At 43.5% G+C, this 27,994-nt stretch overlaps 1 protein-coding gene across 2 annotated transcripts in view; it reads left to right on the forward strand.

Annotated features, from left to right (window-relative positions):
* The first annotated feature begins 6,927 nt into the window (after positions 1 to 6,927).
* PYGB (glycogen phosphorylase B) overlaps positions 6,928 to 27,994 on the forward strand; it is a 58,342-nt gene continuing 37,275 nt past the window's right edge. The window contains exons 1-2 of one of the 2 annotated variants that reach the window (XM_042981019.1): positions 6,928 to 7,280; positions 21,192 to 21,293. In XM_042981019.1, the coding sequence (XP_042836953.1) occupies positions 7,038 to 7,280; positions 21,192 to 21,293 (345 nt within the window). In that variant the 5' untranslated portion in view covers positions 6,928 to 7,037. Of the gene's footprint in view, positions 7,281 to 15,517; positions 15,919 to 21,191; positions 21,294 to 27,994 lie in introns of those variants that run through there. The other variant, XM_042981018.1, reaches the window with a different exon arrangement.

Below are 27,994 nucleotides of genomic sequence, written 5' to 3' on the forward strand. Positions count from 1 at the left end.
AGGGTCTGCCCATAGGAACCAGGCGACTCTGGGTTTGGGAAGGAGGAACAAGAGCAGAGGGGTAGTGAGACAGTCTCATGGCCTGGAGAAGAGAAGAGATGCCAGCAGGAGTTCGGACCACAAGTCTAGGACCTCATCCTCAGCTCTGCACGTCAAGAAACTCAGCTAAATCATTCATCCGGGGGTAAGAAGACGGCAGTAAATTGCCATATAGCAAGTCTTAGGAGATGCCAGTTAAGAAACAAATAATTTGATGTATTTATGGTGTGGCATACCTGGTCCCCCAAAAGGTACTGGTTGTCCCTAACAGTCCATAGGTATGCTCACTCAGAGTCACAGCACAGCCTGGAAACTCCAAGTCAGAAGAGATAGTTGGATGTACTGGAGGGACACTTACATCCAGCCTGGCTGCCTTGAGGAACTGCCCTTCTCCCCTCCCTGTTCAGGACAGCAGCAGGGAGTGGGAAATTGTTTCTTCAAAACCCCCTTTCCAGTAATTTCCATCATTAAAAACTCTGAGCAGTGCTTATGCCTTAAGGCCTTGCCTCTTAGGGTGCGTTCCCAGAACCTGGGGGGCTGTTTGAAATGTAGACTGCAGCCACACCCCAGACCTGCTGTATCAGAACCTGCCTTCTGACATGACCCCCCAGATGATTCTTTTGTACCTTCTAGGAAGCACCACCTGAGGGGCCTGCCATAACTGTTACCCAAGTGAGACAGTCCTCTAAGAGGTGTGCCCCCACATGACGATGTGGAGATCTGACTCAAGGAGCCCTAAAGAATAATGGAGCCCTTTACCCTACCCTCTTATAGGATTTTTATACAGTTTATCCCACAGAAAGCATCCTGAAATTCCTCTTTGGTTGGCTCCCAGTCTCCTTCCAGCCCCCTTTTCCATTCCCCACCCACCATCTTTGTGTTTTCTGTTGGGTTTGGAGCACACCAGCCAGTGGCCTGAGTTGTGCACAGCAGGTGTTAGGAGTGCTGGAGACTTTAGGAAGTTCACCCAGTGGTGGAGTAGGTGCAGGGGATCAGGCCCCCTCCTCTTGCAGCCTGAGGGGAGCTGGCCTAGCTCAGCCCCGCCTTGAGTCTGGCTCCTCCTCAGCCTACCCCACTCCAAGGGCAGCACATGCATTCACAGGACCTCTTGTTTTTCAGGGTGACTTTCACAGTTATCCCTCATTTTACATTAATTGAGGCTGTGCAGAGACAGACTTTCTCACTGTGAGCTTAACATATTCCCTGGAGACAGGTAATGCAACAACCAGGCCTGCCTATGAACTGGAACCTTCTACTCCATGCAATGTCAGGAGGTCTTTGATAAGTGACAGGAGTGATACTGAGGACCCTGATCCTGTAAGTGCTGATTTCCTCATGGGGGTCTGACCCTGAATAAGCAGGAGTTGGTGGGTGCAGGTGTGTACTTGAGACTTGCTCTCCTCACGCCTGGCCCTCTGAGCTCTCCAGGCTGATGGTTTGCCTGGCCCCATGGCTGAAACCATGGTGCCCCAGCTCATTCCAGTACACCAGAAAGTCCATCCAGTACTCAATTACAAAAACTGTAAAGGCTTGTCTGATTCAACCCCCTCAAAGTGGGGTAATGTTTCTGGCTTGGAGGATGGCAGGGCAATGGCCTTGGAGTGTGACCAGCTTCCTCTCTTTAACGTGTTCACCACTCTGTCCCTCACCAACCCCTGTCTGTCTGTCACCCTCCCTTCCAGGAGGAGGGCCCCAGAGTAAGGGGAACATCCCAAGCTGACTCTTGCTGGCTTTAGAGCCCATCTCATAATCACTTAAGTAACAGACCTTAAAACTGGACAGCTACATGCAAAAGAATGAAACTGGGCCACTCTCTTACACCAGACACCAAAGTAAATTCAAAATGGATTAAAGCCCTAAATGTGAGACCTCACACCATAAAAGTCCTAGAAGAGAGCACAGGCAGTAAGGTCATCAGCTGTAGCAACATTTTTTCTAAATATGTTCTGAGACAAGGGAAACAAAAGCAATAAGAAACTTTTGGGCCTACATTAAAATAAAAAGCTTCTGCACAAGGAAGGAAACAATCAGAACTAAAAGACAACCTACTGAGTAGGAGAAGCTATTTGCAAATGACATATCTGATAAAGGGTTAGTAGCAACACCCAAAAACAAATAATCCAATTTAAAAATGGGCAGAAGACATGAACAGACATTTCTCCAAATAAGACATCCAGATGGCCAACAGACACATGAAAAGATGCTCAACATCACTCATCATCAGGGAAATACAAATAAAAACTACAATAAGATATCACCTCACACCTGTCAGAATGGCTGAAATCAACAACACAAGAAACAACGAGTATTGGCGAGGATGTGGAGAAAAAGGAACCTTCATGTACTGTTGGTGGGAATGCAAACTGGTGCAGCCACTGTAGAAGACAGTATGGAGGTTCCTCAAAAAGTTAAAATTAGAACCACCATATGATCTACTGGGTTTTCCCCAAGGAATATACTAAACAGTAATTTGAAAACGTGTATGCAGCCCTATGTTTATTGTAGCATTATTTATGATAGCCAAATTATGGAAGCAACCCAAGTGTTCATTGATAGATGAATGGATAAAGAAGTGGTGTATATATACACAATGGGATATTAGCCATAAAAATAATGAAATTTTGCCATTTTACAACAACATGGATGGATCTAGAAAGTCTAGTGCTAAGTGAAATACAGAGAAAGACAAATACCATATGATTTCACTCATGTGGACTTAAGAAACAACAACAACAAAAAAAAATACAGAAAAACTCTTAAATACAGAAAACAAACTGGTGCTTGCCCAGAAGGGAGCTGGATGGGGGGATGAGTGAAATAGGTGAAGGGGATGAAGACTACACATCATGAAGAGCACTGAGTAATGTATAGAATTGTTGAATCACTATATTGTACACCTGAAAGTAACATAACACATATATGTTAAAAAAAATTTTTTTAAAAGAAGTAGCGGACTCCAAGCCAAGCTGAGCATGAGATAGTGTCCTGCTTGAACACACCTGAAAGCCCAGCACTTCTGGCACACACTGGGGGACTCCACAGTGCATTAATGTCATTCCTACTAGGACAGCGCCTTGGTTGCTGGGTTAGAAAGGCTGCCTGGGGCAGAGATCCCCACATTTGCACACACACAAAAAATTGGCTTAGAAGTACTGCAGTTGGAATCATGGATTTGGGGCTTTGGGAACATGCTTAAAGGGAGTTCTGGTCAGCAAGTCTGGGAAACTGCCTTAGCTGTTATCTGCGCCTCTATTAGTTGGGTAGGTGTCTTTACTATATTACCATGACATTCATAGTATACTATGTTATATTCTATAAGTGATATTGTGTCTTTCTCAGTGCATTGAATCAGAAAGCACCTATCATTTTGTCCCCTTATTGGTAATGCCAGGTTGGATCACTTCATGAAGCTTTCTCCACTGTAAAGTGCCTTCTCTTTTTTGTAACTATTAAGGTAATCCGTGGGTGATACTTTGAGACTGTGTGAATATCCTGTTCCCTTACAGCCTTTGTCTGATAGTCCTAGCATCCACTCCTACATTTATTTGGTATTCTGCAGAGAAGAGCTTCCTTTCTTTCTCCTCACCCCCATTTTATTTCCTTTTCATGTCACTCCGGTCTCATAGATTTTTTTAAAAACAATGTGTTCCAATACATTAATGTCACTGTGAGTATCTGTTACATACCCCAGTGAAGGAAGAGCCCCAATTCCACAATACCATTCTAGCTGGTGGTCTTAATTGTACTGAGGTTTACTATTACTGACCTCTCACAAATAATGCATTTATTGTTTGCCTCCCATTTCCTGAAATGCCAGGCCTTTGTTAATTTGCAAATATTTTATTGACCATCACAGATTGGCCAGTGGTGTTTCTGCGGTCCCCAGAAGTCTCTATCCTTGGCTTGAGGAGTCTCAACAAGGGCTGGCGGAGCTTCCAAGACACTGACTTAACCAACATTTATCGGTTGAGACACTCAAGAAGTTTAAGTAGACCAAAATGTCTGTTTGTGTGTTTTCCACACCCAATTTCTTCTAACTCCCACAACATTTCATTCCACACACAAGGACATCTTTTGTCTCTGTTTCCAAGGCAGGGAACTAGCTATAGACAGTCTTAAATACCTGCTTGAAAGCACTTAAAAGGTAATTTATCTCCAACATACAAAATAGCTCATTACAAAAAATAACTGAACCTGGATCAATATCCATCACTTCTTAGTAAATGAATATTTAAAGAGGTCTCCCCAAAATAGAGCACCGGACAGACTATAACAAAGTGGGCTGACTGGCCTCATGATCTTCTCCCATTAGAAGAGCAAGTATACTGGCCTGGTCACAGTTAAGACCAGGCTGCCAGAAAAACAGTCCTTTTCGTTGAAGGAGCAAAGCTGAGCCCACTTTCTTTCTTTTTTGTCTGTTCGGAAGCTCTACAGTTTTGTTCGAAGATCCAAATTCCTCATCAACGCTGACCGGGCACCTTGACCTGGCTCCCCACCTCTAATCTGAATCTACCCATTGGTTGTGTTGGCAAGGAAAAAATATTTTCCTCTACCCATCTCAAGTTCTCCATGTGGGCCCCTGTAAATTTGGCTGGCCAAAGACAGATTAACAAGAGAAAAAAAAAACCCACATAAGTTTATTAGGATGTGCACCACATACTCTCGGAAGTACCACAGATGAGTGACTCAAAGGGGTGGTTAGAACTTGAATTTATATATCGTCCTAGGCTAAAACAAGGAAGGGGTTTGAGGCTTCTAGCCAGGGAGGCAAGTTATGGGAAGGTAACCAGAAGCATGGTAACCAAAGTTGTTTGGTAAGGTTTTATAGTCAGACCTGTCAGGAGAGGAAAGCTCTCTACAAATGGAAGTATGTTTTTAAATGTGAATTTCCTTTACAAAAGGAAAAAGTGTGCCCTGTTTTAAGAGCTTTTCCTGCTTCTGTTGTTACTCTGTGGCCTTTGGCTCAAGATAATCTGTAGACCAAAGAGGCATTTTGGGGGGTGGCACATTCTCATACCCCCTCAGCTGCTCTCTTTGCCCTACCTACACTGGACTTGCTATTTTGTGAACTGTCCAAGTGGGTACCTACTTCAGGACCTTTGTATTTGCTCCTCCCCCAGATTCATTACTCATTAATATTTTTTTAGTTTCAACTCAAATATCATCTCCTGTCACTGGCTACTTAATGTGCTTTTCTTCACAGCACTTATAACTATATAAAAATTCCTTATCTCAGGGCCCCTGGGCAGCTCAGTCGGTTAAGCCTCCGACTTCGGCTCAGGTTATGATCTCACTGCTGGTGAGTTAGAGCCCCGTGTCAGGCTCTGTGCTTATAGCTCAGAGCCTGGAGCCTGCTTTGGATTCTGTGTCTCAGTCTCTCTCTGCCCCTCTCCCACTCTCTCTCTCTCTCTCCTTTCTCTCTCTCTCAAAAATAAATAAACATTAAATAATTTAAAAATTACTTATCTGAAAATGGCTGAGATGGCCATGGGGTTTATTTATCCATTCCAGTGATATTGGTGGCCACCTGGAACAGGTGAGTGTGTGCATAGGTGGGGCAGACAGGGCATTCCACATTTATTGTCCCCCGAGGAGTATGCATCTAGAGGAGAATCCAGGTAAGAAGATAACTTTGGAAGCATCACACTAGAAAATTCCTGCACCTAGACTTTCATGACCTCTCCTGCAGGCAAACTTGACCTCCATGTACATGGAGAATCTTTATTGCTCATCAGTCTAAGACCACCAAGTGCAAACCTGCAAGTGGCTCAAAATCAGGTTTACTGACCCACTGCAATGAAGTAACTGCAGGCGGTAAGACCGTGGGGCAATTTCAAGAACACAGGAAAAGGCAGAGTTTATGGGGTTTAGGGGAAAGGGGTCAAGGTGAAACTCTAATGAAGCAGTGTTCCCATAGGCTCAGAGCAATGCAGGGCTGCGTGCAAGGTGGGCCCAGGCACAATTTCTTTGGGAACTCCCGTGTTAAGCAGGTGTGGGTAGCTGTGTCCAGGAACCCCTTAAGTGAGGCATACAACTAGGTGGAGTGGAGGAGGCGGCGTCTCTGTCACAATGACCCGGATCCTCGGCTAGAGTGGGGTGTTTCCTTCTTCCTGACGGTATTTAAAGGGCAAAGTGAGGGCCTGTGATTTAGGGAATAAAATTTCTCTGAGTAAGCAGCGGTGGTCCCTCAGAGGGGTCATTGTAACCCTTCAGGGCTGCAGTGCCCCTGGGGAATGCTGTCATCTCAGTCGGAGGGTCGCAGGAAGGCTGGCACTTTCTCAGTATAAACAAAGTTTTACATTCTTAGCTGGTGTTTTCAGAGCCACTTCGCCCCCGGTTCAGGAGACTGAGCCCACCAGGCGTTGTTGACTGCATTTCTAGCATGTACCCGGTTTTCCTTCCCGTTTGCCAGGCCTTGGCCGCACCCCAACACCCAGGGAACTCCGGGCTGGGGTAGCCGGTAACTCTGACTGGGCGAGGGACGCCGGGCCCAGAAATCTGCAAAGCTGCGATGGCAGAGACCCCCTCATGACCCTGGGGGGCAGAGAGAGGCAAGCAGGACAGAGGTTCCGACTCCCGAGTCCTCCTGCTCCTTCACTCGCGTCCCCCAGGCTGGGCTTGGCTATCTTGGGGACAGACCCCCGCTATTGGTTGGCCTGGACAGGTCACTTCATCTTCCACACCTACAAAAAGGCACGCCCCTGCCAACGTCCAAGGACTTAAAGCCTTTGCCTGCTGCCCTGCCCTACCTCTCCGGAGGCCCCGTCCCCGGAGACCGCCCCCCGTCTCTCGGAGGCCCCGCCCCCGAAGACCGGCCCTTCCCCCCCCGCGGCCCCGCCCCTCCTCTCAGGAGTTCCCGCCCCGACGCAACGCGCAGGCGCGGCCCGTGCCAGCCGTGCGGCGCCGCAGTGACGGGCGCCAGAGCCGCCGCAGCATCCTCGGTGTTGGCGTTGTCTTCCCTGCTCTGCCTCTCGTCTTCCTCCTCCTCTGACCGCGCGATGGCGAAGCCGCTGACTGACAGCGAGAAGCGGAAGCAAATCAGTGTGCGCGGCATTGCGGGGCTGGGAGACGTGGCCGAGGTGCGGAAGAGCTTCAATCGGCACCTGCACTTCACACTGGTCAAGGACCGCAATGTGGCCACGCCCCGCGACTACTTCTTCGCGCTGGCTCACACGGTGCGCGACCACCTGGTGGGCCGCTGGATCCGCACGCAGCAGCACTACTACGAGCGCGACCCCAAGGTGAGGCGGCCCGAGGGAGGCCGGGGTCGCCTGCCCAGGGTCACTGCGCTCGTCCTGCCGTGCCTGCTGCCCCACCCCGGAAAAGGGCAGCCCTTGTGCCGGGCCTCTCGAGACACGGGCCCCTGGGAAAAGACAGCAGAGCGATGCACCTCTCCCAGAAAGACGCACGTAGGGCCTGTGTTTGCGGAGTGTCTTTAAATTGAGCACGGCCACCCTCTGTGTGCACCCGCAGCCCATCGGTGGTCCACGCCGGTGAGAATAGCTTTGGCTGGGGTCACGTCTCCCCCACCGCCTTCCCCTGGGGCGGTCAGCCAGCTTTACACAGACCTGGCCCAGTACTTACCACCCTACCACCCCGGGCGCAAAGCGGATCCGGGCTGTCCTCTACGGCAGACAGTGTAGGGTATTGTCTACACTCGGGGCCCCGGGGCGCCTAGCCTCCTCTTCCTCTGTTTAGGCCCCAGTCCACAGTCCTTTTGCGCAAGGAGCTCGGTCTTGCAGGGGTCTCCTGTTCCCCGCCGTCTCCTGAGCCCTGGAGTCCTGGCGGAATTTTCCAGCCTGTTTCTAGCCGTGTGCTTCTGTGATGACTGCAGAGTCGGTGCTTCCTCCTCCCCTGACTCCGCCCCCCACCTTTTGGGGATTTTTTTTTTGCAGCAGAGTGTGAGAGAAAAGGAGACTGGAACCGGGCCTGGGCAGTTTTGTGTTGGAAGGGGGTGAGCTCAGTCATCTGCAGGGGATTGTGGGCTTTTTTTTTGGCTAGGCATTGATCGGAAGAAAATCATTGAGGATGCCTGCTAAAGCAGGGGTCAGGAGCTCAGAAGAAGCCCTCAAAGAAGTCTCTGTCTTTGGGGTTTCCACACCTCTCTTGAAGAACATTGTTGGGTTAAAGTTCATGGAGATTAAGTAATCACGGAGGTTGTTACTTTTCATATTTTGCAGAAATCTATGCTTATGGCAGAAAAATACTAAATACACAAAAGAAAAGTCACTGATGTGACTCCATTACTCTCAACCATATTAAAATGAAGGTGTATGTCCTTTCAGATCATTTTCTATTCTTAAATATAGGTACACATTTTAAAAAGTATATTGCGTATACAACTTTGTGATTTTTCTGTTTCATTCATTGACATTTGTAACTTTTTCAACAGCTTTCCAAGTTAGTAAGTATCATTGGTAGTTGGATAGGCCTGTCATAGTCTTGGCCATCCACCTGCTGCCAGTTTGTTTGGGTGTTTTTACTTGCTCTTGACCACAGAGAATTTTGTCCTTTCTATACTAAGGTAGAATGACTCCTGAAGAAAGGATACACTTGCAGGCCTGAAGCCAGTTTGCAAAGATTTGTTTTGCAGTATCCATATAGGCACTGTATAGTTGCTTTGTTGATATTATTTTAGAGTATTTTCATGAGGCATTAAAAAATGTTTAATAGTTGTTAAGAGTGAGATCATTGCTTTTCCATACTTACTGTGGAGCACTCTTTTTTCTAAAACAGAGATGGTAACAAGGACAGAGTTGTTAGAATACCAGCGAGGCTGCTTCACATTTAGTATGCAAGACAACATAGAAGTGGCACCAAGTGGCTAAAACAGGTTTTTAGAACAAGGGCTTAGGATGTCTTTGCCAGGGAAATTGGCCAAGAGGCTGTGGCTCCCCCAGAATTCCCTGCTGATGGCAGAGCTCTGATTTGCAACATCAGTGTTGTTGTCAGTGTAAGTAGACGACAAGGGTACAGCTTTGCATGCACATTCAAGGACATTTCCCTGGACCAGAACACACCTCAACACCTTGGGATTCCTCTTAGAGTGTTTATGTATAATTAGATCCTGAAAAGGACAGTGATGGGCTCAGGGATTATGGAAATGACCTTTCCTGAACAGAATTAATACCTCTAACAAAACTGCTTTCCTGATCGTCATTGAGAGGTCTGAGTTTTGATTGCCTGCTGTGGTGGCTACAGGCGGAAAATTTTCTGTCTAGAGAAAATTTCTTTACAAACCACACAGCCTGTGAGTGGAAAGTTGTTTGCCTGTTCTGGGTAGCAAGGCCATTTTAAAATGGAAAATTGGAATTTAAGTGTTTCAGTCTGGCTAATTCGTGTTGAAAAATAAGCTTCTCTCCTTTTTCTGCAGAAGTGTTATTTTGCTTGTAATGGACCAGAAACAAGCCCCACAAGGGTCCGAGCCTGACAGGAGGTAGGCTCCCAATAAAAATCCTGCAGAGCTTCACCCCAGCTTGGGGATGACCTCAGGGATTTGTCCCACTGCATTCTGACTGGGGGAGCCAGATGATCTATATTTAATACATTAGCGTGCTTTTACTTAATTTTTTGTCTTTCAAACAATTATGGAAGTTCGTATGATTATTGGAAGAAAAATTGGAAAACAGAAAAGCCAGAAGGAAAAAATTAACTGTAATCACAACACCTAGTAAAAACATGATAAATCTATAAACATTTGTATTCTACATCTTTTTTTCTACCTTGGTAGAAACGCTGTTTTTATTACAAAAATAGTATCATGCTGTACCTCTTGTTTCAGAACCCCTTTTGGCCTTCTGTTTTTGGTAATAGCAGAAACAAATGAAACTCAAATGCTCAGGGAAAGATTTTTCAGGCAACCGGCCTGGCAAATCAAGTAAAAAACAAAAAAAAAAAACAAAAAAAAACCCTAAAATTGAGAGGTTGGTGTTTGGCAGGAGGTAGCACTTAGTTCTAAAGATGGTTCAAGGATTCTCTGAAGTGATGGCAAGGTCAGGAGTCTGGGATAAAACTCCAGAGCTGGAACTCCACTCTGAATTCAGGAATAGAAAAGAGATGGATGGAAAGAAAAAAAAAAAAAAGAGAGAAGAGATGGATAGTGAGGGATGGCTCATATGAGTCCAAGCTCCTTTTAGTCCTAGCTTTACTATGCAGTTTATAAGACCTTGGACTTGGCTGGATTTCTTAACCTTTCTTGGCCTCAGTATTTTCATCTTAAAAATGACAGGGGTGGAGGGAGGTAGTTCATTTCTGAGGTTCCTTGCCATTCTAAAAAGTTGTGGCTTTGTGTTTGCTTATAAAATGTTTCCATTTTATGCTGACATTCCATCTCTATCCAAAAAGAATTGAAGAATGCCTAAGCAAGGCATGACACAGAAGGTTCAGATTAATTGAAGACCTCAAAGAGAAAGTTGGGGCCAGGGAATAAGGGTAGGGAAACAGGTTGCATTCAAGGACGATGTCAGGACACAAATTGCAGACATAAGTTCTGGCAACCAGAGCAAATGGCAGCTCATGTCTACTTATGGGAGTCATGGGATCTCTGTGATAACTTCTAGAATGGGCAGGTGTGAGATATCTTCTGTGGGGCTTTAAAGTGGATAATACACAATGTGGACAGCTGGCCTACTGCATCCCTATAATGGATGGGATAGTCTGTTTACTATGGCTCTTTCCCGTAAACTCATGGTATAGCCACAATAGTAGATTAAGGAAAATAATAGTGCACCACTACCACCATGAGGCCCAAACTGCAGTCTTAAATATTTCAAATAAGATAATCATAATGAATACAATTAATCTTACTGTTTGGCTGGACCCTGGAGTTAAAGGAAGAAGATCTAGAGCAGTGTTTTTGCAGCCTTGTCTGCCCATAGCCCCGACTTACAAGATTTTGTTTTAATTAGTGGTGAGACCAGCCACCGGAGTCTTTTTAACACACCGAGTTTTGATATGTTTCCACTTGTGAAGTTGACCTTGTATCCCATGGGCAAACTTCCCTGACACCAGATAGCTCAATTATTTTCCCTGGCTAGAAGCTTGACAAGGGACAGATGTTTTGTGTTGCTGATTAACCTGACAGCTCCACGAGTGGAAGGTAAGGTTAAACCATCACTTTATGAGATTAAAGAGCCTCTCAGAGTGTGAGCCATGATTTTTCATAGTAGACAGTTTGGCCTCTCAAGGGCTGTGATGGTTTATTTACTGCATCAACTTGGCTGGGCCACAGTGCCCAGATATTTGATCAAATACTATTCTAGATGTTTCTGTGAAGGTGTTTTTTAGATGAGATTAACATTTAAATTAGTGGACTTTGAGTGAAGCAGATCACCCTCCACAATGTGGGTGGGCCTCCAGTCAGTTAAGACCTTAATAGAACAAAGACTGATTACCCCACCCCCCACATCATCCCTCCTCAGCGGGAAGGGATTATGCCAGCAGACTGCTTTGGGACTCCAAACGCAACTCTTCCTTGTATCTCCAGCTTGCCAGCCTGAAAATCATGAGATTTTAGTCTCAGACCTCCACAACTGTGTGAGCCAGTTCCTTAAAATAAATCTGTATATACATATCCTGTTGATTCTGTTTCTCTGGAGATCTCTAATACCCAGGTGCCATGGAGGCTGCAGGGACCCTTTGTATTTTTATGAAATAATCATAACTGACCTTGCATTTGAATCCTAGCCTTTTTTTTTTTTTCTCCCAATGTTTATCTATTTTTGAGAGAGAGATAAAGTGTGAGTGGGTGAGGGGCAGAGAGAGAGGCTGACACAGAATCTGAAGCACAACCTCCAGGCTTCAAGCTATCAGTGCAGAGCCTGATGCAGGACTTGAACTCATGAACTGTGAGATCATGACCTGAGCTGAAGTCATATGCTTAACTGACTCAACCTCCAGGTGCCCCCCAGCCCTTTTTAAATGAGTTTTTACAAAATTGTATTTTATATGACTTCAGACTTTTAAATGTTGCAGGAATAATACAATAAATTCCCATTCTTCATGCAGATTCCCCAAGCATTAAACATTTTAACACATTTGTCCCTTTCTATACATATTAATACATTTTTCTCTGAACCGTTTGAAAGTAAATTGCAGACTTGATGCTCCTTTACCCTTAAAAATTTGAGTGTGTACTTCCAAAAATCAGGGAGACTCTCTTAGACAAACACTGTGAACAATTAAACCCAGGACATGCACATTGACATGGTGCTGTCACCTGCAGATCTCATATAGCTCTGCCAGTTGCCTGACTAATAAGAAATACAGATAAGAAAATTTAGAGAACTTTATGTCTTTTCGGATTATACCTAATTTTTCATTAAACAGACCAGAGCTTTAAGCCATTTAGAAACCTGCACATTCTGAGACATGAAACAAGTAATCAACAGATAATAGCTGGCTTGTCTTCTACCTTATACAGAATGGTGTTCTTAGGACATGGTAAAGGGAAGAGGCATGAACACAAAGTTAGCAAGGTAATCAGACCACAGAAGAGTTTGGTTAACTCCTTTGACAGGATCTCTGGGATTAGGAATTATATGTGATTTCAGTTCTAGCTGAGTGTCTTCTTGGCCATGAAACATCATTTAAAATGAAAGGTGAAAGAAGCTCAGGGTGAAAATGCTTACTAGTGCCACACTAGTTATAAATATACTTTGACACAGTCCAGGTCACTTAACATAAATTGATTAGGCTCTGGCTTCTCTGGCAGTGTGATAAGACTTCTGTGATTGGCTCGGGGATGGGAGTGAGGAGACATTTTGTAGAGCTTTACAGCATGGAAGGCAGGAGGCTGAGGATTATAAAAAAAGTTATATCATGGAGTGCAAAATAAATTTGTTCCCTGCAGAGCTGACTGATCTCTGTGATCCCTATAAGTTCTCAAACTCTATTATTTTATTATATTTTACATTTTCCAAATTGACTTTGAGCAAACAGGCCTGTGTTCTAGTCCTAGGTACCAGTACCTAAAGTAAAAAAGGAAATCCGTGATCCATGGAATTTCTGCCAGTTACTCACCAGAAGCCAAATTTCCCTGTCACTTAATTCTAAAAGAACATGCTTGAGTGTGGCTCCATAGGTTGGGAGTATGAGATGTGGTAGAAAGTGTTCAGCATCCTTACGGCAAACATAGTAGTGGTTTCATAAAGCTGTTGTCGGTGCGACCCTCCAAAAAGCCCCTCAGACACAGCAGAATGGGTGTGAAGCAGGATGACCAGTGAAGACAAGGAGGAGCCTCAGCTGTCTAGCAGGTGAGAAGGCTGATGCCCCCTAGCAGTACCCTCACTAGGCTGGCAAGGGCAGGGCTGCCCTGGTGCCTTTGGCGAGGCTGGGGAGCTCACCAGAACTGGCCTTATGTTGGGCCAGTGGTCTCTGTTCCTGTGTCCTGTCCACGCCAGCTCTGTCTGGCAGGGAGCTGGTAGTCTGTGGGCGTCACTGTGCCTGCTCAGTCACAGCGAGATGGCTGGCACGTTAAGACATAACACAGAATCTGATAGACAGGGGGAGTGTTGCTGCCTTTTCCTGGGCACAGGATGACATGTCACTGGCCAGATCCACCTGTAGAAACAGGTTCTTCTCTTGATGAAAACAGTTGCATCAGTCTGTGTTTTGTTGCCCTGAGTGCTGGAGTTCTTTCTTTCCTTTTCCTGCAGAGTGTTCACTTTCTGTTAAACAAAGACTCTAAATAGCCTTTTTGGAGAGGGAAGAGAAATTGGAGGTTTCTGAAAGTCCAGTTCTGTTCATGAATCTCCATTGTATAAAGAGCAAAATGAGGCTCTACCTGTTGCTTTTAAGCTCCAGCTCCACAATTTGAGTTCCTTAACTCCTAAGATGTCTTAGGAGAAGACTACTATGTTGTGTATTTGCGTTGGTCATCTTTTCATCTCTTCATTTTGAGGAAGGAGCTTCTTTTGTGCTTTTCTGTGATGCTTTTGGTGTAGACTTTGCATGTAGTAAACCCAATTAAAAAAATTTAAGGCTGCCTCTAAGCCTCTTAACATGTGTAACAGTCATATTGCAAGAAGGGACCATACAAGAAAGGTCAGCAGCCCGGTTCACACCCCAGGCCACAGGCCCCCAGAACTGCTGTAGAGGGTTTAAGGGGTCCTTGTTGCTCTCATGCTGAAGGAGGGGAGTTCAGGTTCTTTGGCCAGAGTTCCTTGATTTGGGAGACCCTGTCCACAGTTGCACAGATGGTGGTGGGAGAGGCCGGGGGTGGGGTGAGAGGGATGGAAAGAGACTGGGCAAAGCCTGGGTTGGCCTTGGGCCTGCAGTAGCAGCAGAGTTTGGGGACACTGAGGAGCTGGCCCTTTGCTGGTGAGCCCTCTGTGCTTTTTCTTGCACCAATCCTGTGCCCTCAGTTGGTTCAGTCCAGAATTGCCACCCTGTTAATTAGGTTCCATCACTCTCCCTGAAAATCTGGCCCAGCAAGGGGACCAACATTGCCTGAGTCCACAGCTAGCCCTGTGTTAAACCCCAAACTAGACATGGTATTTCTCAGAGAGGTGAAGGGATCCAGGCCACCCTGCTGGCCAGGCCAGGAACCAGGATTGGACCCCAGCGTGCATGGTTCAAAAGTGTGTGCATCTCCTTGGGCAGCCCCTCTGGCAAGCCTTCTTCAGTTTAGTTTTACTCTGAACCATCTTAAGGAAACTGAGGAAAACAAATTCAACACATTTGAGGAAACTATAAAAATTCTTGGAACAAATCACACAGATAGCAACAACAGACAAAGGCCAGAGTGCAGGGCTCTGGCTGGGTGGGTGTGCAGCAGTGCCTAACCTAGAGCCGGCCATGGCCAGTCTTTGGGTGGGTGCTGTCCAAGGGAGCCCTGATGCCGCCACTTCTGCTCCCCTCGTATGCAGAGGTGCATTGGGAGGCTGCCTGGAACTATTAGCAGAATTAAATAAGCTGCTGAGCCCTTGACATCTGTGCTCAACTTGGAAGGAAAATTAAAGACTGGAAGATCTTTTTTTTTTTTTTAAATATCATTTTGTAACTTATTTATTTATTTATTTATTTATTTATTTATTTATGAGAGACAGAGTGTGTGTGAGTGAGGGAGGGGCAGAGAGGGAGAGAGAGAGAATACCATGAGGGGCAGAGAGAGAGAGAGAGAGAGAGGAATGGAGAGTGCTGAACCCAAAGTGAGGTTTGCACTCACCCAATGCAGGACTCAAATTCATGAACTGTGAGATTGTGACCTGAGTCGAAGTCAGATGCTTAACCAGCTGAGCCACCCAGGTGCCCCAAGACTGAAAGATCTTAAGACAAGGTCCAACATTTTATGCCTTACACAAACATAGTCAAGCTCTTTTCATAGTGCTAGTTAAAAATTAGAAACTTTAGCAGAGATCAAACTACAGCTTTAAAAATACATAGTTCCAGTTAAAGGCAACATGAAAACATTGTGATCATATTCCTGAGTTTCCAACTTGTCATAAAACCTCTCCAGGGAGAACCCCAGAAGTAGGTATGTGGGGGAGAAGTGAGCCTTCTTGTGTACATAGGAAAAGGGCATGATTGTGCTTGGAACCTTCACTCACACTCTTCTCATACAGCTGGATTTTGTTGGGCTCAGTGTGTTCTCAGTGGTTACTAAGCCCTGTGTGGAGGGAGGGGCAGCATAGCGCTATGGAAACCCCATATGACAATAACTCAGTTCAAGTGCAGAGTAAATAGCGTCCGGGAAGAAGCAATGGGCCATGAGCAGTAGTGACAGCAGCTGTACTCAGAGTGGCTGTAGATTCACTCACTGCGCTGCCATGTTTGTGATTTAAAGGGCAGTGGAATCTGGGCAGTAACTGAGAAGCCATACATTCAAATGATTGAAAAAGAAAAGTCTGTCAAAGTCTGAACTTGCCATGGATTTTATTAGTATGTATGTATGTTCTTTGTATGTATGTATGCATAGATTTATGTATAGAAAGTTTTCTTCAGTTATATACTGAAAAACATGTTTTTATTTTTTTTAAGTTTATTTATTTATTTTGAGAGAGAGAGAGAGAGAGAGTCCTCCAAGCAGTGTCCCAAGATGGGGGGCTCCAACTCACAAACTGTGAGATCATGACCAGACCTGAAGTCTGATGCTTAAATGACTGAGCCACTCAGGCACCCTAAAAATGTTTTTAATGTTTTATTCAGTTTCTTTTCTCAGGGACGCTAATTTTGCTGATGTTAGCTATTCTTTGTCTTCCATATGGATATTTTCCTCTCCAATCCTTTTCATGCTTTTCCCCCATTTTGTCCGCTTTTCCAGCCAGGTTTTTATTTCCATCTTTCCCTTTGTTTTGCATTCAGTGGTGCCTCCATTTCTGTAGTAGTTTTATCTCTTTTTTATTTTACTTTCCTGTGCCTGGTGCGGTTCTTTTGTTACTTTATTGGTGTTTCTTGATGTCTCAGATTAGTCTGTATTAACAAATTGTATTTGCTCCATGGTAAATGCTAGTGTTCTTTACCCCTTTTGTTTCCTGTTCTTTTTTCCTGTTTTAGATTTCAGGATGTAGATCCTGAGTTCCATCTCCTTGAGTAGAAGGAATTCTTCCTGAACCAGCTGTTTGCAGCTGGATAATGGGGCAAGGGCCTGGTGTGTGCAGCCTGGAGTGAGCAGCTCTTCCTTGGGTCGCAGATTTATGAGTGTGTGCATGTGTCTGTGTGTGTACACACATGTGAGCGTGTGCATGTGAGTGCACATGTGCAAATTAATGAATTGTGTACAGGTGTGATTGCATGTGTGTGAGTGCATGTAAGCGCACACATGTATGGCTGTGCACACAAGTATGTGCATCTGTAGGTGTGCATGTGTGTGTGTGTGCATGCGTGCATATGAGTGTAAAGTACTTTATCCTTTCCTCGACTTCAGAAAAGCAGAGACCAGCAGTGAACAATCACCCTGTCCCCACCCTGCAGCTTGGTGGTGAAGATGTACAAGGGTCAGTTTTCCAATTTAGTTCTACCTGTCCTGACTTTCCATCAGTGAGTTTTCGGGAGAAGTGGGCAGAGGCATTTTTGTTCCACCATCTTTACAACTGCAAGTATTCTACTTAATGTACAACATTTATAAAATTTTGTGCATTATTTTTACTATTTTATATTTTTTGGTAACAGCTTTAAGATAAAATTCAAATAGTATGCAATTCACCCATTAGAAGTGCACAATTCATTGGCTTTGGTATAGTCAACAGAGTTGGGCCATGGTCACCACAGTCAATTTTAGAACATTTTCATTACTCCAGAAAGAAACACCACAGCTTTTAGCTGTCACCCACTGTAAACTTCCTATACCCCTCCCTACTTATTAGGGAACCATAAATCTACTCTCTGTTTCTTTAAGTTTGCCTATATTTTATAAATGGAATGATACAATATATGGTCCTTTGTGACTGGCTCCTTTCATCTAGTGTAACGCTTTGTAGGTTCTTGTTTGTTGTAGCATGTATTGGTACTTGATTCCTTTTTATGGCTGAATAATATTCCATGATATGAATATACCACATTTTATTTATTCATTCACCAATTGATGAGCATTTGAGTAGTTTCTGTCCTCTGACATACAAGTTTTTGCATAGACATAGGTTTTGTTTCTTCTGGATACATGCCTTGGAGGAGAACTGCTGGACCACATGCTAATCCCTTTTAACTTTTTGAGGACCTACCAGACTGATTTCCAAAGCCACTGCACAATTTTACAGCCCACCCTTCATACCCCATGTATGAAGACTCTGATTTTTTTCAAATTTTTTCTAACATTTGTTTTCATCTGATAACTTTTTGATTATAGCCATCCTATAGTGGGTGGGAATTGATATTTCACTGTGGTTTTGATTTGCATTTCCCTGATGAGGGTGATGTTGGGCATCTTTTCATGTGCCTGTTGGCATTGTGTATTTTCTTTACCAAAATGTCTGTTCAGATCCTTTGCTCAACCACCTTGTCTTTTTTTTTTTTTAATGTTTATTTATTTTTGAGAGAGAGAAAGAGTGCAAGTGGGGGAGGAGCAGAGAGAGAGGGGACACAGAATTGCAAGCAGACTCCAGGCTCTGAGCTGTCAGCACAGAGCCCAATGTGGGGCTCCAACTCACAAACCATGAGATTGTGACCTGAGCTGAAGTTGGAAGCTTAACCGACTGAGCCACCCAGGCGCCCCCCCCCCCCCCCGCCCAACTTGTCTTTTTATTATTAAGTTGTACGTGTGTTCTACATACAGCTTCTCTCATCAATTATATGATTAGCAAATATTCTCTCCCATTCTACGGGTTATCTTTTAATTTTCTCCATCTTATCAAAAGTTTTTAACTTCAATGAAGTCTAATTTATGTTTTTTTCTTACTTGTGCTTTTGATGTCATACAAAAGAAACCATTGCCTAATCCAAGGTCATGAAGATTTACTTCTGTTTTCTTCTTAAAGTTGTATGGTTTTGATTCTTGCATTTAGATCTTTGATGTTCTTTGAATTAATGTTTGTATGTGGTGTGAGGTAGAGGTCCAGCTTTATTCTTTTGCATGTGGATATCCAGTTGTCCCAGCACCATTTGTTAAAGAGATTGTTCTTCTGACTAAATGATCTGGGCACGCTTGTTGAATACCAGTTGACCATAAATTTGAGGGTTGATTTTTGTACCCTATATTTCATTGCTCTGTGTGTCCATACTTCTGCCAGTACCACACAGTCTTGCTGACTATAGTTTTGTAATAAGGTTTGAGATTAGGAAGTGTGAGTCCTCCAACTTTGTCCTTCTTTTTCAAGATTGTTTTGACTCGTCCAGATCCCTCACATTTCCGTCTGATGGATCCACCTAATCCACCTAATGAATTAGTTTGTCAATCTGCAAGGAAGCAGCTGGAATTCTGACTGGGATTGTGTTGAATATGTTGATCCATTTTGGAAGTTTTGCCATCTTAACACTGTTAAGCCTTGCAATCCACTGACATGGGATGTCTCTCCATTATCTTAGTTCCTTTGCCTGTATATTTTGCAAATGTGGAACCCCTTTCTTCCTGGCTCATCCTCTATGGCTGTTTTATGGTCCTGAGGAGTAAAATGTGAAGTAATGGTATAAATGCAGCTATAAAAGCCCAGAGAGCAACACTGCTGAAACAGCAGGTGGATGGCCCATGGCCACAGAGTTTTTTCAAAAGGTTTCTAGTCAGCTGCTGGTCAGAAATCTAAAGGTAGTATAAAAAAGACACTTTAAGAGAGTCACTGCATGGAACGTGGGTCTCCAAGCCACTCAGGCAGGTCACCCTATGTGGGCATTCCAGTAAAGCCCTGACAAGCCCTCTCTGCAGTCTGTGGAAAGTGAATTCTCTCTCTGCATTCTGCAACGGTAGGGAAATTGATTTTTTTAATTGTATTTTGAACATTTTAACCTGCAGGAAAGATAAAACCATAGTACAGTCAGTACTTCTCCATGGACTCACATCTGAATCCAAGACACACATTCTCATCATTATGCATATGTACACACTCACGACACACCCTTTTTCAAGGCTTGGTTTTGTTTTTTTAACTTTTCCTTTAGGAGCAACATTAGATTTGCAGGGGGCTGCAAACATAGTGTGGAGTACCATGTAGCCCTCCCTCAGTTTCCCCTAATATTAGTATCTTGCATGACCACAACACAGTTATCAAAGTAAGCTAGCACTGGCTCAGCACTTTCTTCACATTTTTGACCAGTTTTTCCTCTAATATTGTCTGTCCCTGGACCAAATCCAGGGCTCTCTAGTTATTATGTCTCCTTAATCTCCTCCCATTGGTGATGGTGGTTGGTCTTTCCTCATCTTTCACAACGTTGGATAATCTGATGAATACTGGCCAGGGAGTTCATAAAACAACCCTTAGTTGGTGCCCATCCAAGGTTTTCTCCAAATTAGTGTGGGTTATCGAGCTTAGAAAGAATACCTCAAGCCATGGAGCCCCCTTCTCATCACAGCGCATCATCACAACCCATCACTGGTGATGTTAACCTTGTCACCAGGGGAATGTGGTGTCAGCAGGTTCTTCCCCTGTGAAGTTACAGGTTCCCTCCCAGACTCACCTCAGCCAACTCACCCTCAAGGGGGAGGGGATTTAGCACCACCTGCTGGAGTGAAGAATATCAGAGAATTTTTTGACATTTGTTAAAACCACATGGTAATGAGTATATACTTTGGGGGAGATATTAGAGGCTGTGCAGATAGTAAAGCTGTGCCAGCTGGCTTCAGAGTTCAGCTGTGGCCGTTGTCTGCAGCAATTACACTGCGCTGTTCTCATGCTGATTTTCTGTTTCGCTCGTTCCATCTGCATGCATTCATTGGAATTTATCTGTGAGGAATATTTCTCCCTTCTTCCCCATTTATTTTTCCAGACCTTACTTTTGATGGCAGGAAGCAGCATGGAGTCCTGTATAAAAGCAAGACTCTGAGGGCCAGATTGTGGCTCTGCCACTGCCACCCAGTGGCCCCACTGGGTGGTTTGTGAGGAGTAAATGGTACCATGCATGGGAAGGGCTTAGAACCCAACTCAGCTCCCAGTGAGTGTGGGTGGTCATCCTCTTTGTTTACATAGAAAGTCACATATTCCAATCCCCCAGAGCCAGCCAATAGGCAGCAGAAACTTTCCTCACTTGTGTCCGTCTGTTCATCCATCCATCCATCCATCCATCCATCCATCCATCCAGTTGTGTTGACTGTGTGGTGTTTGCCGAGTACTTAACATGGGTGTTAAAAGCTGTTAATACTTGAAAATATCTCCCCCCCCGCACGCCCCCCCCCCCAAGTTGTTTTATCCTGTGTTAGAGATTTGAAGAGGTCACTTGCTCAAGGGCTCATGGTGGGGAAGAGGCCAAGCTAAGTTCAGAGCTGGCTCTATCCATTCTGGGAGCCTTGTTCCCTACCACTGCCCTGCCCTGCCTCCTCCCATCTAGGGAGGCCAGCTTATATCCAGAAGGGCAATGAGCAGTTTTGCTATAGAAGGGTCCCTGGCAGGCTGCCTTTGGAAAGCTGAGTTTGGCCAAGACTCGGCAAAGGGAGTGAGCCCATTTAGGGGGGATTGTGGGTAGCCTAAATGAGACCCCTAAGTAGGTGCCCTTACGAATCTGCCCAACACCCTAATCTTCCTCATGTGTCAGGATGGAAAAGAAATCTAAGATTCTTTCTTTTGTCTCCTCAGCGCATCTATTATCTTTCCCTGGAATTCTACATGGGCCGCACACTGCAGAACACAATGGTGAACCTGGGTCTTCAGAATGCTTGTGATGAAGCCATTTATCAGGTACAGTGCTTTGGGTCTGGGCTGGTGGGTAGCCTCTTGCAGCACACTGAGTTTTAATCCAGGCCCCACAGAGGTGAGCATTGATGTTGAGATTTGCTGCCATCTGGGGCTGGTAGTGACTTATGACATAGTCTGTCCTACATGGGGGAGAATAGGTTGGTGGGTGACACTCTTTCTCAAGGGGAAAAAGTAAGGATTGGATGGGAAACTAATACATGGGAGGGCAAACATGGCTTTTCATTGTGGTGCTAAGGTTTCAAGGCTTCTAGGAGCCATTGTACTCCTCACACCCGCCCCAGGGGCAGATTTACCCTAGGGCAGAAGTGCTTGGTATTGTCCATTTCATTCTTGCCTTACTGAACTAGTAACCCACCTCTGGGCCCCTCTCCCACCCCAGGCAACTTTTTGTGCTCATCTTATTCTCTAGGTATAAAATTGCCCCTTCTCCCCAGTCGGAATAAAAACTGTCTTTGCTTAAGGGGTCTTAATTAACACTTATTCACTTGGAGGCTAACTCCGTACACAGTTCATTTGTGGTTTTAGAGCAGAGCTGGAATCCATCCTGTCTGTTTTCTGCTCTCTACCCACCTCCCTGGACACCCATCTTCCTCCTATACTGGACACTCAGTGTACAATTTCTAGGGTGTGAATATGTAGCACTTCTGCCCTTCTGCACGTACATAGCAGGGTCTTCACCAGAGTCTTCCCTCCCCCAGCACCTTCCACTGCCTTTGCTTTGGTTCAGTTTAGGGTGGGAGGCAATCTGGGGGCCCTGTTGGTAGCAGCATGGTGGGGACCTCACATGGGTCTCAGGCATGGTACAATAAAAATTTGGAAAAAGATTGGACTCCCCAAAATGGAAATTGTAAGCTCAAAATTATCTAAGAAGAGACTGGAAGGGAAGATGATGTTGGAGTAGGAGGACCCTAGGCTTGCCTCGTCCCACAAACACAACTAGAAAACTATCAAACCACCCTAAGTACTCCAGAAATCGTCCTGAAGAATGACACAACAAACTCCACAACTAAAGGGAGAAAAGAGGCCACATCGAAGAAGGTAGGAAGTACGGAGACATAGTTTGGGAAAGAAATGGATCAGATTGTGCCCACTGTGGTGGGGGAGGGAGCCACTGTTGCAGAGAAGGGCAAGAGATAGACTAGCACACAGGGGAGTGCATGGGATAGATAAATCTCCATAGCAGTTGACTTGGAAAGTGAGAGAGGTTCAATTTCATGACTTCTTGTGACCAGTGGGGCTTAAAGGCTGGAGGGTTTTTTTTTGTTTGTTTGTTTTGTTTTTTTAATTGATTTTCTTGAGTGGTGGAGCAAAGAAGAGGGAGAGAGATAATCCCAAGCAGGCTCTGCACTGTCAGTGTAGAGCCCGACATAGAGCCTGACACAGACCTTGAACTCATGAACTGTGAGATCATGACTTGAGCCAAACCAAGAATAGGATGCTTAACTAACTGAGCCACCCAGGCACCCCTTAAAGGCTGGAATTTTAAAGTTCAACAGGCTGGGCTGGGATAGAACCCAGAGGCATTGGATTGCTCTTGGAGAAAAGGCAGACAAATACCTTTAGACATACTGTGTGGAAACAACAATCTGGAGAGGACCTGGAACACACAGTGGGAAGGGTGTTTGCTCATTTTGGAGTGTGTTCTAGAGAGGCAGCATTTACAGAGACCCCTCTGAGAACAAAGGAACTGGCAGGCACCGCTTCTCTCCCCTACCCATCAGTATAAGCACAGGGCCACTTGCGGGAACCAGCATAGTGCCATCACTCCCTAAGTAACTTGCTTTCACAAAGTCATGCCCCCAGCACCCTGGTGGAACTGCCCCTCCCAGTCATGCTTGCCTCAGTCCCGGGGTGGCAGGTCCCTTCCCCCCAGAAGACTGGCTCAAACCCCTACTTACACCATGTCTCCCATTGTGAGAGTTTTGATGGGCCTTGGTTTCAGCAGTGGTGGAGACAGGTCTCATTTCACAAGCTGACCAGAGCACACCTAGTCAAAAGTTGCCACATTCAGGCCAGGGATTAAACATTGCCTGCAACAGACAAAGACGGCTTCTGCAGATGATTGGCCTAAAGGATAAAGCAGCCAGAACACAATAGTTGAGCACACACAGCACACATTGGAGACACTCCCTGAAGCATCAGGTTTTGGGGAATAGGGGACACTACACTGCAGGACACTACAGGACCTCTTTTTCATAAAGCCATTACTCTCAAGAATAGGACGTGTAGCTGACTTTCCCAACATACAGAAATAGGCATAGAGACTTAAAATGAGAAGACAGAGAAATTTATCCCAAATGAAAGAACAAGATAAGGCCACAGCTGGAGATCTAAGCAAGAGAGACATAAATAACATACCTGATAGAGAATTTAAAGTCCAGATACTTGTTGGACTTCAGAAAAGAATGGAAGGCATTGGTGAGATGATCAACACTGAGATAAGAAAGATAAAGCGTTCAATAGGAGAAATGAGAAACACACTTGATGGAATGGACAGCAGGCTGGAAAATGCAGAGGAAGGAATTAATGACTTAGAACAAATGACTCCATCAAACAATAACATTATAGGGATCCCAGAAGAGATAGACAAGGGGGCAGCAAATTTAGTTGAGGAAGTAATGGCTGAAAACTTCCCTAATCTGGGGAAGGAAACAATGTCCAGATCCAGGAAGCCCAGAGTACCCCCAACAGACTCAACAAAAGCAATCCATACCTAAAACATAGGGAAGAGAGGAGTAAACAATTGGTTGACACTTAAACAACCATCAACTTAATATAGACTGCTACATGCAGAAGATGGTATATATAAACCTAATGGTAACCACAAATCAAAAACCACTAACAAATATGCAAAGAATAAAGAGCAAGAAATCCAAATACATCACTAAAGAAAACCAACAAGCCATGAAAGAAAGAGAAGGGTCAGAGAAAAACTTCAGAAACAACCAGAAAATAAGTAATAACATGGCAATGAATACATATCTATCAGTAATGATTTTGAATGTAAATGGACTAAATGTTCCAATCAAAAGACATAGGGTGTCAGAATGGATTAAAAAAAAAAAAAAAAAAAAAAAGACCAGTCTATATGCTGCCTATAAGAGACTCATTTTAAACCTAAACACACCTACAGATTGAAAGTGAGGGATGGAGAAACATTTATCATGCAAATAGATGTCAGAAGAAGCTGGAGAAGCAATATTTATTTCAGACAAAATAGATTTCAAAACAAAGAATGTGACAAGAGACCAAGAAGGGCACTATATAATAATAAAGGGGGCAATCCAATAAGAATATATAATTTAAATATTTATGTACCCAACATGGAGGAACCCAAATACATAAAATTGTTATAATAAACACAAAGGAACTGTTTGGTAATAATACAGTAATAGTGGAGGACTTTAATACCCCTGTTACATTGATGGATAGATCATCCAAACAGAAATTCAATAAGGAAACTATGGCTTTCAATGACACATAGGACCAGGTGGATTTAACAGATATATTTAGAATATTCCATATTAAAACAGCAGAATGCACATTCTTTTCAGGTGCACATAGAACATTCTCCAGAATAGATCACATATTAAGCTACAAAACAAGCCTCAACAAATTCAAAAGGATTGAAGTCATACCATGCATCTTTTTGTAGTGTTGATACCACACTATGAAACTAAAAATCATAAGAAAAAAAATCTGGAAACCACAAATACTTTGAGGGTAGATAACATGCTGCTGAACAATGAGTGGGTTGACAAAGAAATCAAATAAGAAATCCAAAAGTACATGGAAATAAAAGTACATGAAAATTAAAACACAATGTCTAAAACTTTTAGGATATAGCAAAAGTGGTTCTAAGAGGAGGTTTATAACAATATAGGCCTACCTCAAGAAGCAAGAAAAATCAAAAACAAAAACAAAACAAAACAAAACAAAAACCTAACCTTGCACCTAAAACAGCTAGAAAAAGAAGAACAAACAAAACCCAAAACCGGCACAAGGAAGGAAATAATAAAGATTAGAGCAGAAATAAATTATATAGAAACTAAAAAACCAGAACAGATAAATGAAACCAGCAGCTTATTCTTTGAAAAGATCAACAAAATAGATAAACATCTAGCCAGACTCATCAAAAAATAAGAGAAAGGATTCAAATAAATAAAATTTCAAATGAAAGAGGAGAAATAACAACCAATGCCACAGATATACAAACAATTGTAAGAGAATATTATGAAACACTATATGCCCACAAACTGGACAACCTAGAAGAAATGGATAAATTCCTACAAACATATAATCCACCAAAACTAAAGCAGGAAGAAATAGAAATTTTGAATAGATCGATTACCAGCAAAGAAATCAAATCAGTAATCAAAAAACTCCCAACAAACAAAAGCTCAGGACCATATACCTTCACAGGCAAATTCTACCTAACATTTAAAGAAGAGTTAATACCTATTCTTCTCAAACTTTTCCAAAAAATAGGAAGGAAAACTTCCATATTTACTCTATGAGGCCAGCATTACCCTGATACCCAAACTAAATAAAGACACCACATAAAAAGAGAACTATAGGCCAGTATCCCTGATGAACACAGATGCAAAAATCATCAAAAAAAATACTAGCAGAGTCCAATACTACATTAAAAAAAAATCATTCACCACGGTCAAGTGGTATTCCCAGAACACAAGTTCAAAACGCACAGATCAGTCAACGTGAGATATCACATCAGTAGAGAAAGCATTAAAAACCATATTATCCTTTCAGTAGATGCAGAAAAAGCATTTTTCAAAGAACAACATATGATCACGATAAAAACAAAGTACAGGGGTGCCTGGGTGGCTCAGTCGGTTAAGAGCCTGACTTAGGCTCAGGTCATGATCTCATGGCTTGTGAGTTTGAGCCCCACATTGAGCCCTGAACAATGCTGTGTCCCCTCACTCTCTCTACCCCTCCCCCGCTCGCACTGTCTCTCTCTGTCTCCCAAAAATAAAAACCGTTAAAAAAATTTTTTTTAATTAAAAAAAACAAAGCACAACATCTGATCATGATAAAAACCCTCAGCAAAGTAAGGTTAGAGGGAACATACTTCAACATAATAAAGGCCATATATGAAAATCCGCAGTGAACGTCATCTTCAATGGGGAAAAACTGAAAGCTTCCTCCCTGCCACCCCCAAGACCAGGAACAAGACAAGGATGTCCACTGTCATCACTTTTATTCAACATGGTAATGGAAGTCCTAGTCACAGCTGTTAGCAAAACGAAATAAAAGGCATCCAGATTGGTAAGGAAGAAGTAAAACTTTTACTATTTGCAGATGACATGATACTCTATATAGAAAACCTTAAAGACTCCACCAAAAAACTACTAGACCCGATAAATGAATTCAGGAAAGTCACAAGACACAAAATCAAGCGTACAGAAATCTGTTGCATTTCTATGCACTAATAATGAAACAGCAGAAAGAGAAATTAGAAAAACAATCCCATTTACAATTGCCTCCAAAATAATAAGATACCTAGGAATAAATCTAACCAAAGAGGTGAAAGACTTGTACTCTGAAAACTATAAAACACTTTTTTTTAATTTTTTTTACATTTTTATTAATTTTTGAGAGACAGAGACAGAGCACAAGTTGGGGAGGGGCAGAGAGAGAATGAGACACAGAATCCAAAGCAGGCTCCAGGCTCCGAGCTGTCAGCACAGAACCCGACGTGGGGCTTGAACCCACAAACTATGAGATCATGACCTGAGCCAAAGTTGGATGCTCAATTGACTGAGCCGCCCAGGCACCCCAGGAAAATCACAAGACACAAAATCAGTGTACAGAAATCTGTTGCATTTCTATGCACTAATAATGAAACAGCAGAAAGAGAAATTAGGAAAACAATCCCATTTACAATTGCTCCCAAAATAATAAGATACCTAGGAATAAATCTAACCAAATAGGTGAAAGACTTGTACTCTGAAAACTAGAAAACACTTTTTTTGATGAAAGAAATTGAAGATGACACAAAGAAATGGAAAGGCATTCTGTGTTCATGGATTGGAAGAGCAGATATTGTTAAAATGTTTATACTACCCAAAGCAATCTACACATTTAATGCAAACCCTATCAAAATACTGACAACATTTTTCACAGAGCTAGAACAAACAATCCTAAAATTTATATGAACTACTAAAGACCCCGAATTGCCAAAGCAACTTTGAAAAAGAAAAGCAAAGCTGGAGGCATCACAATTCTGGACTTCAAACCATGTTACAAAGCTGTAGTGATCAGAACAGTATGGTACTGGCACAAAAATAGAAACATAGATTAATAGAACAGAATAGAAACCCCATAAATGAATGCACAACTATATGGTTGATTAATCTTTGACAAGGCAGGAAAGAATATCAAATGAGAAAAAGACAGTCTCAACAAATGGTGTTGGGAAAATTGGTCTACTATATACAAAAGAATGAAATGGACCACTTTCTTACACCATACACAAAAATAAATTCAAAATAGATTAAAGACCTAGATGTGTGGCCTGAAACCACAAAAATCCTAGAAGAGAGTTCTAGGCAGTAAAGTTTTTAATATTGGTCGTAGCAACATTTTTCTAGATAGGTCTCCTGAGGCAAGGGAAATAAAAGCAAAAATAAACCATTGGGACTACATCAAAATAAAAAAGC

The sequence above is a fragment of the Panthera tigris genome, chromosome A3, assembly GCF_018350195.1.
Source record: "Panthera tigris isolate Pti1 chromosome A3, P.tigris_Pti1_mat1.1, whole genome shotgun sequence".
In the NCBI taxonomy this organism is placed as follows: Eukaryota; Metazoa; Chordata; class Mammalia; order Carnivora; family Felidae; genus Panthera; species Panthera tigris.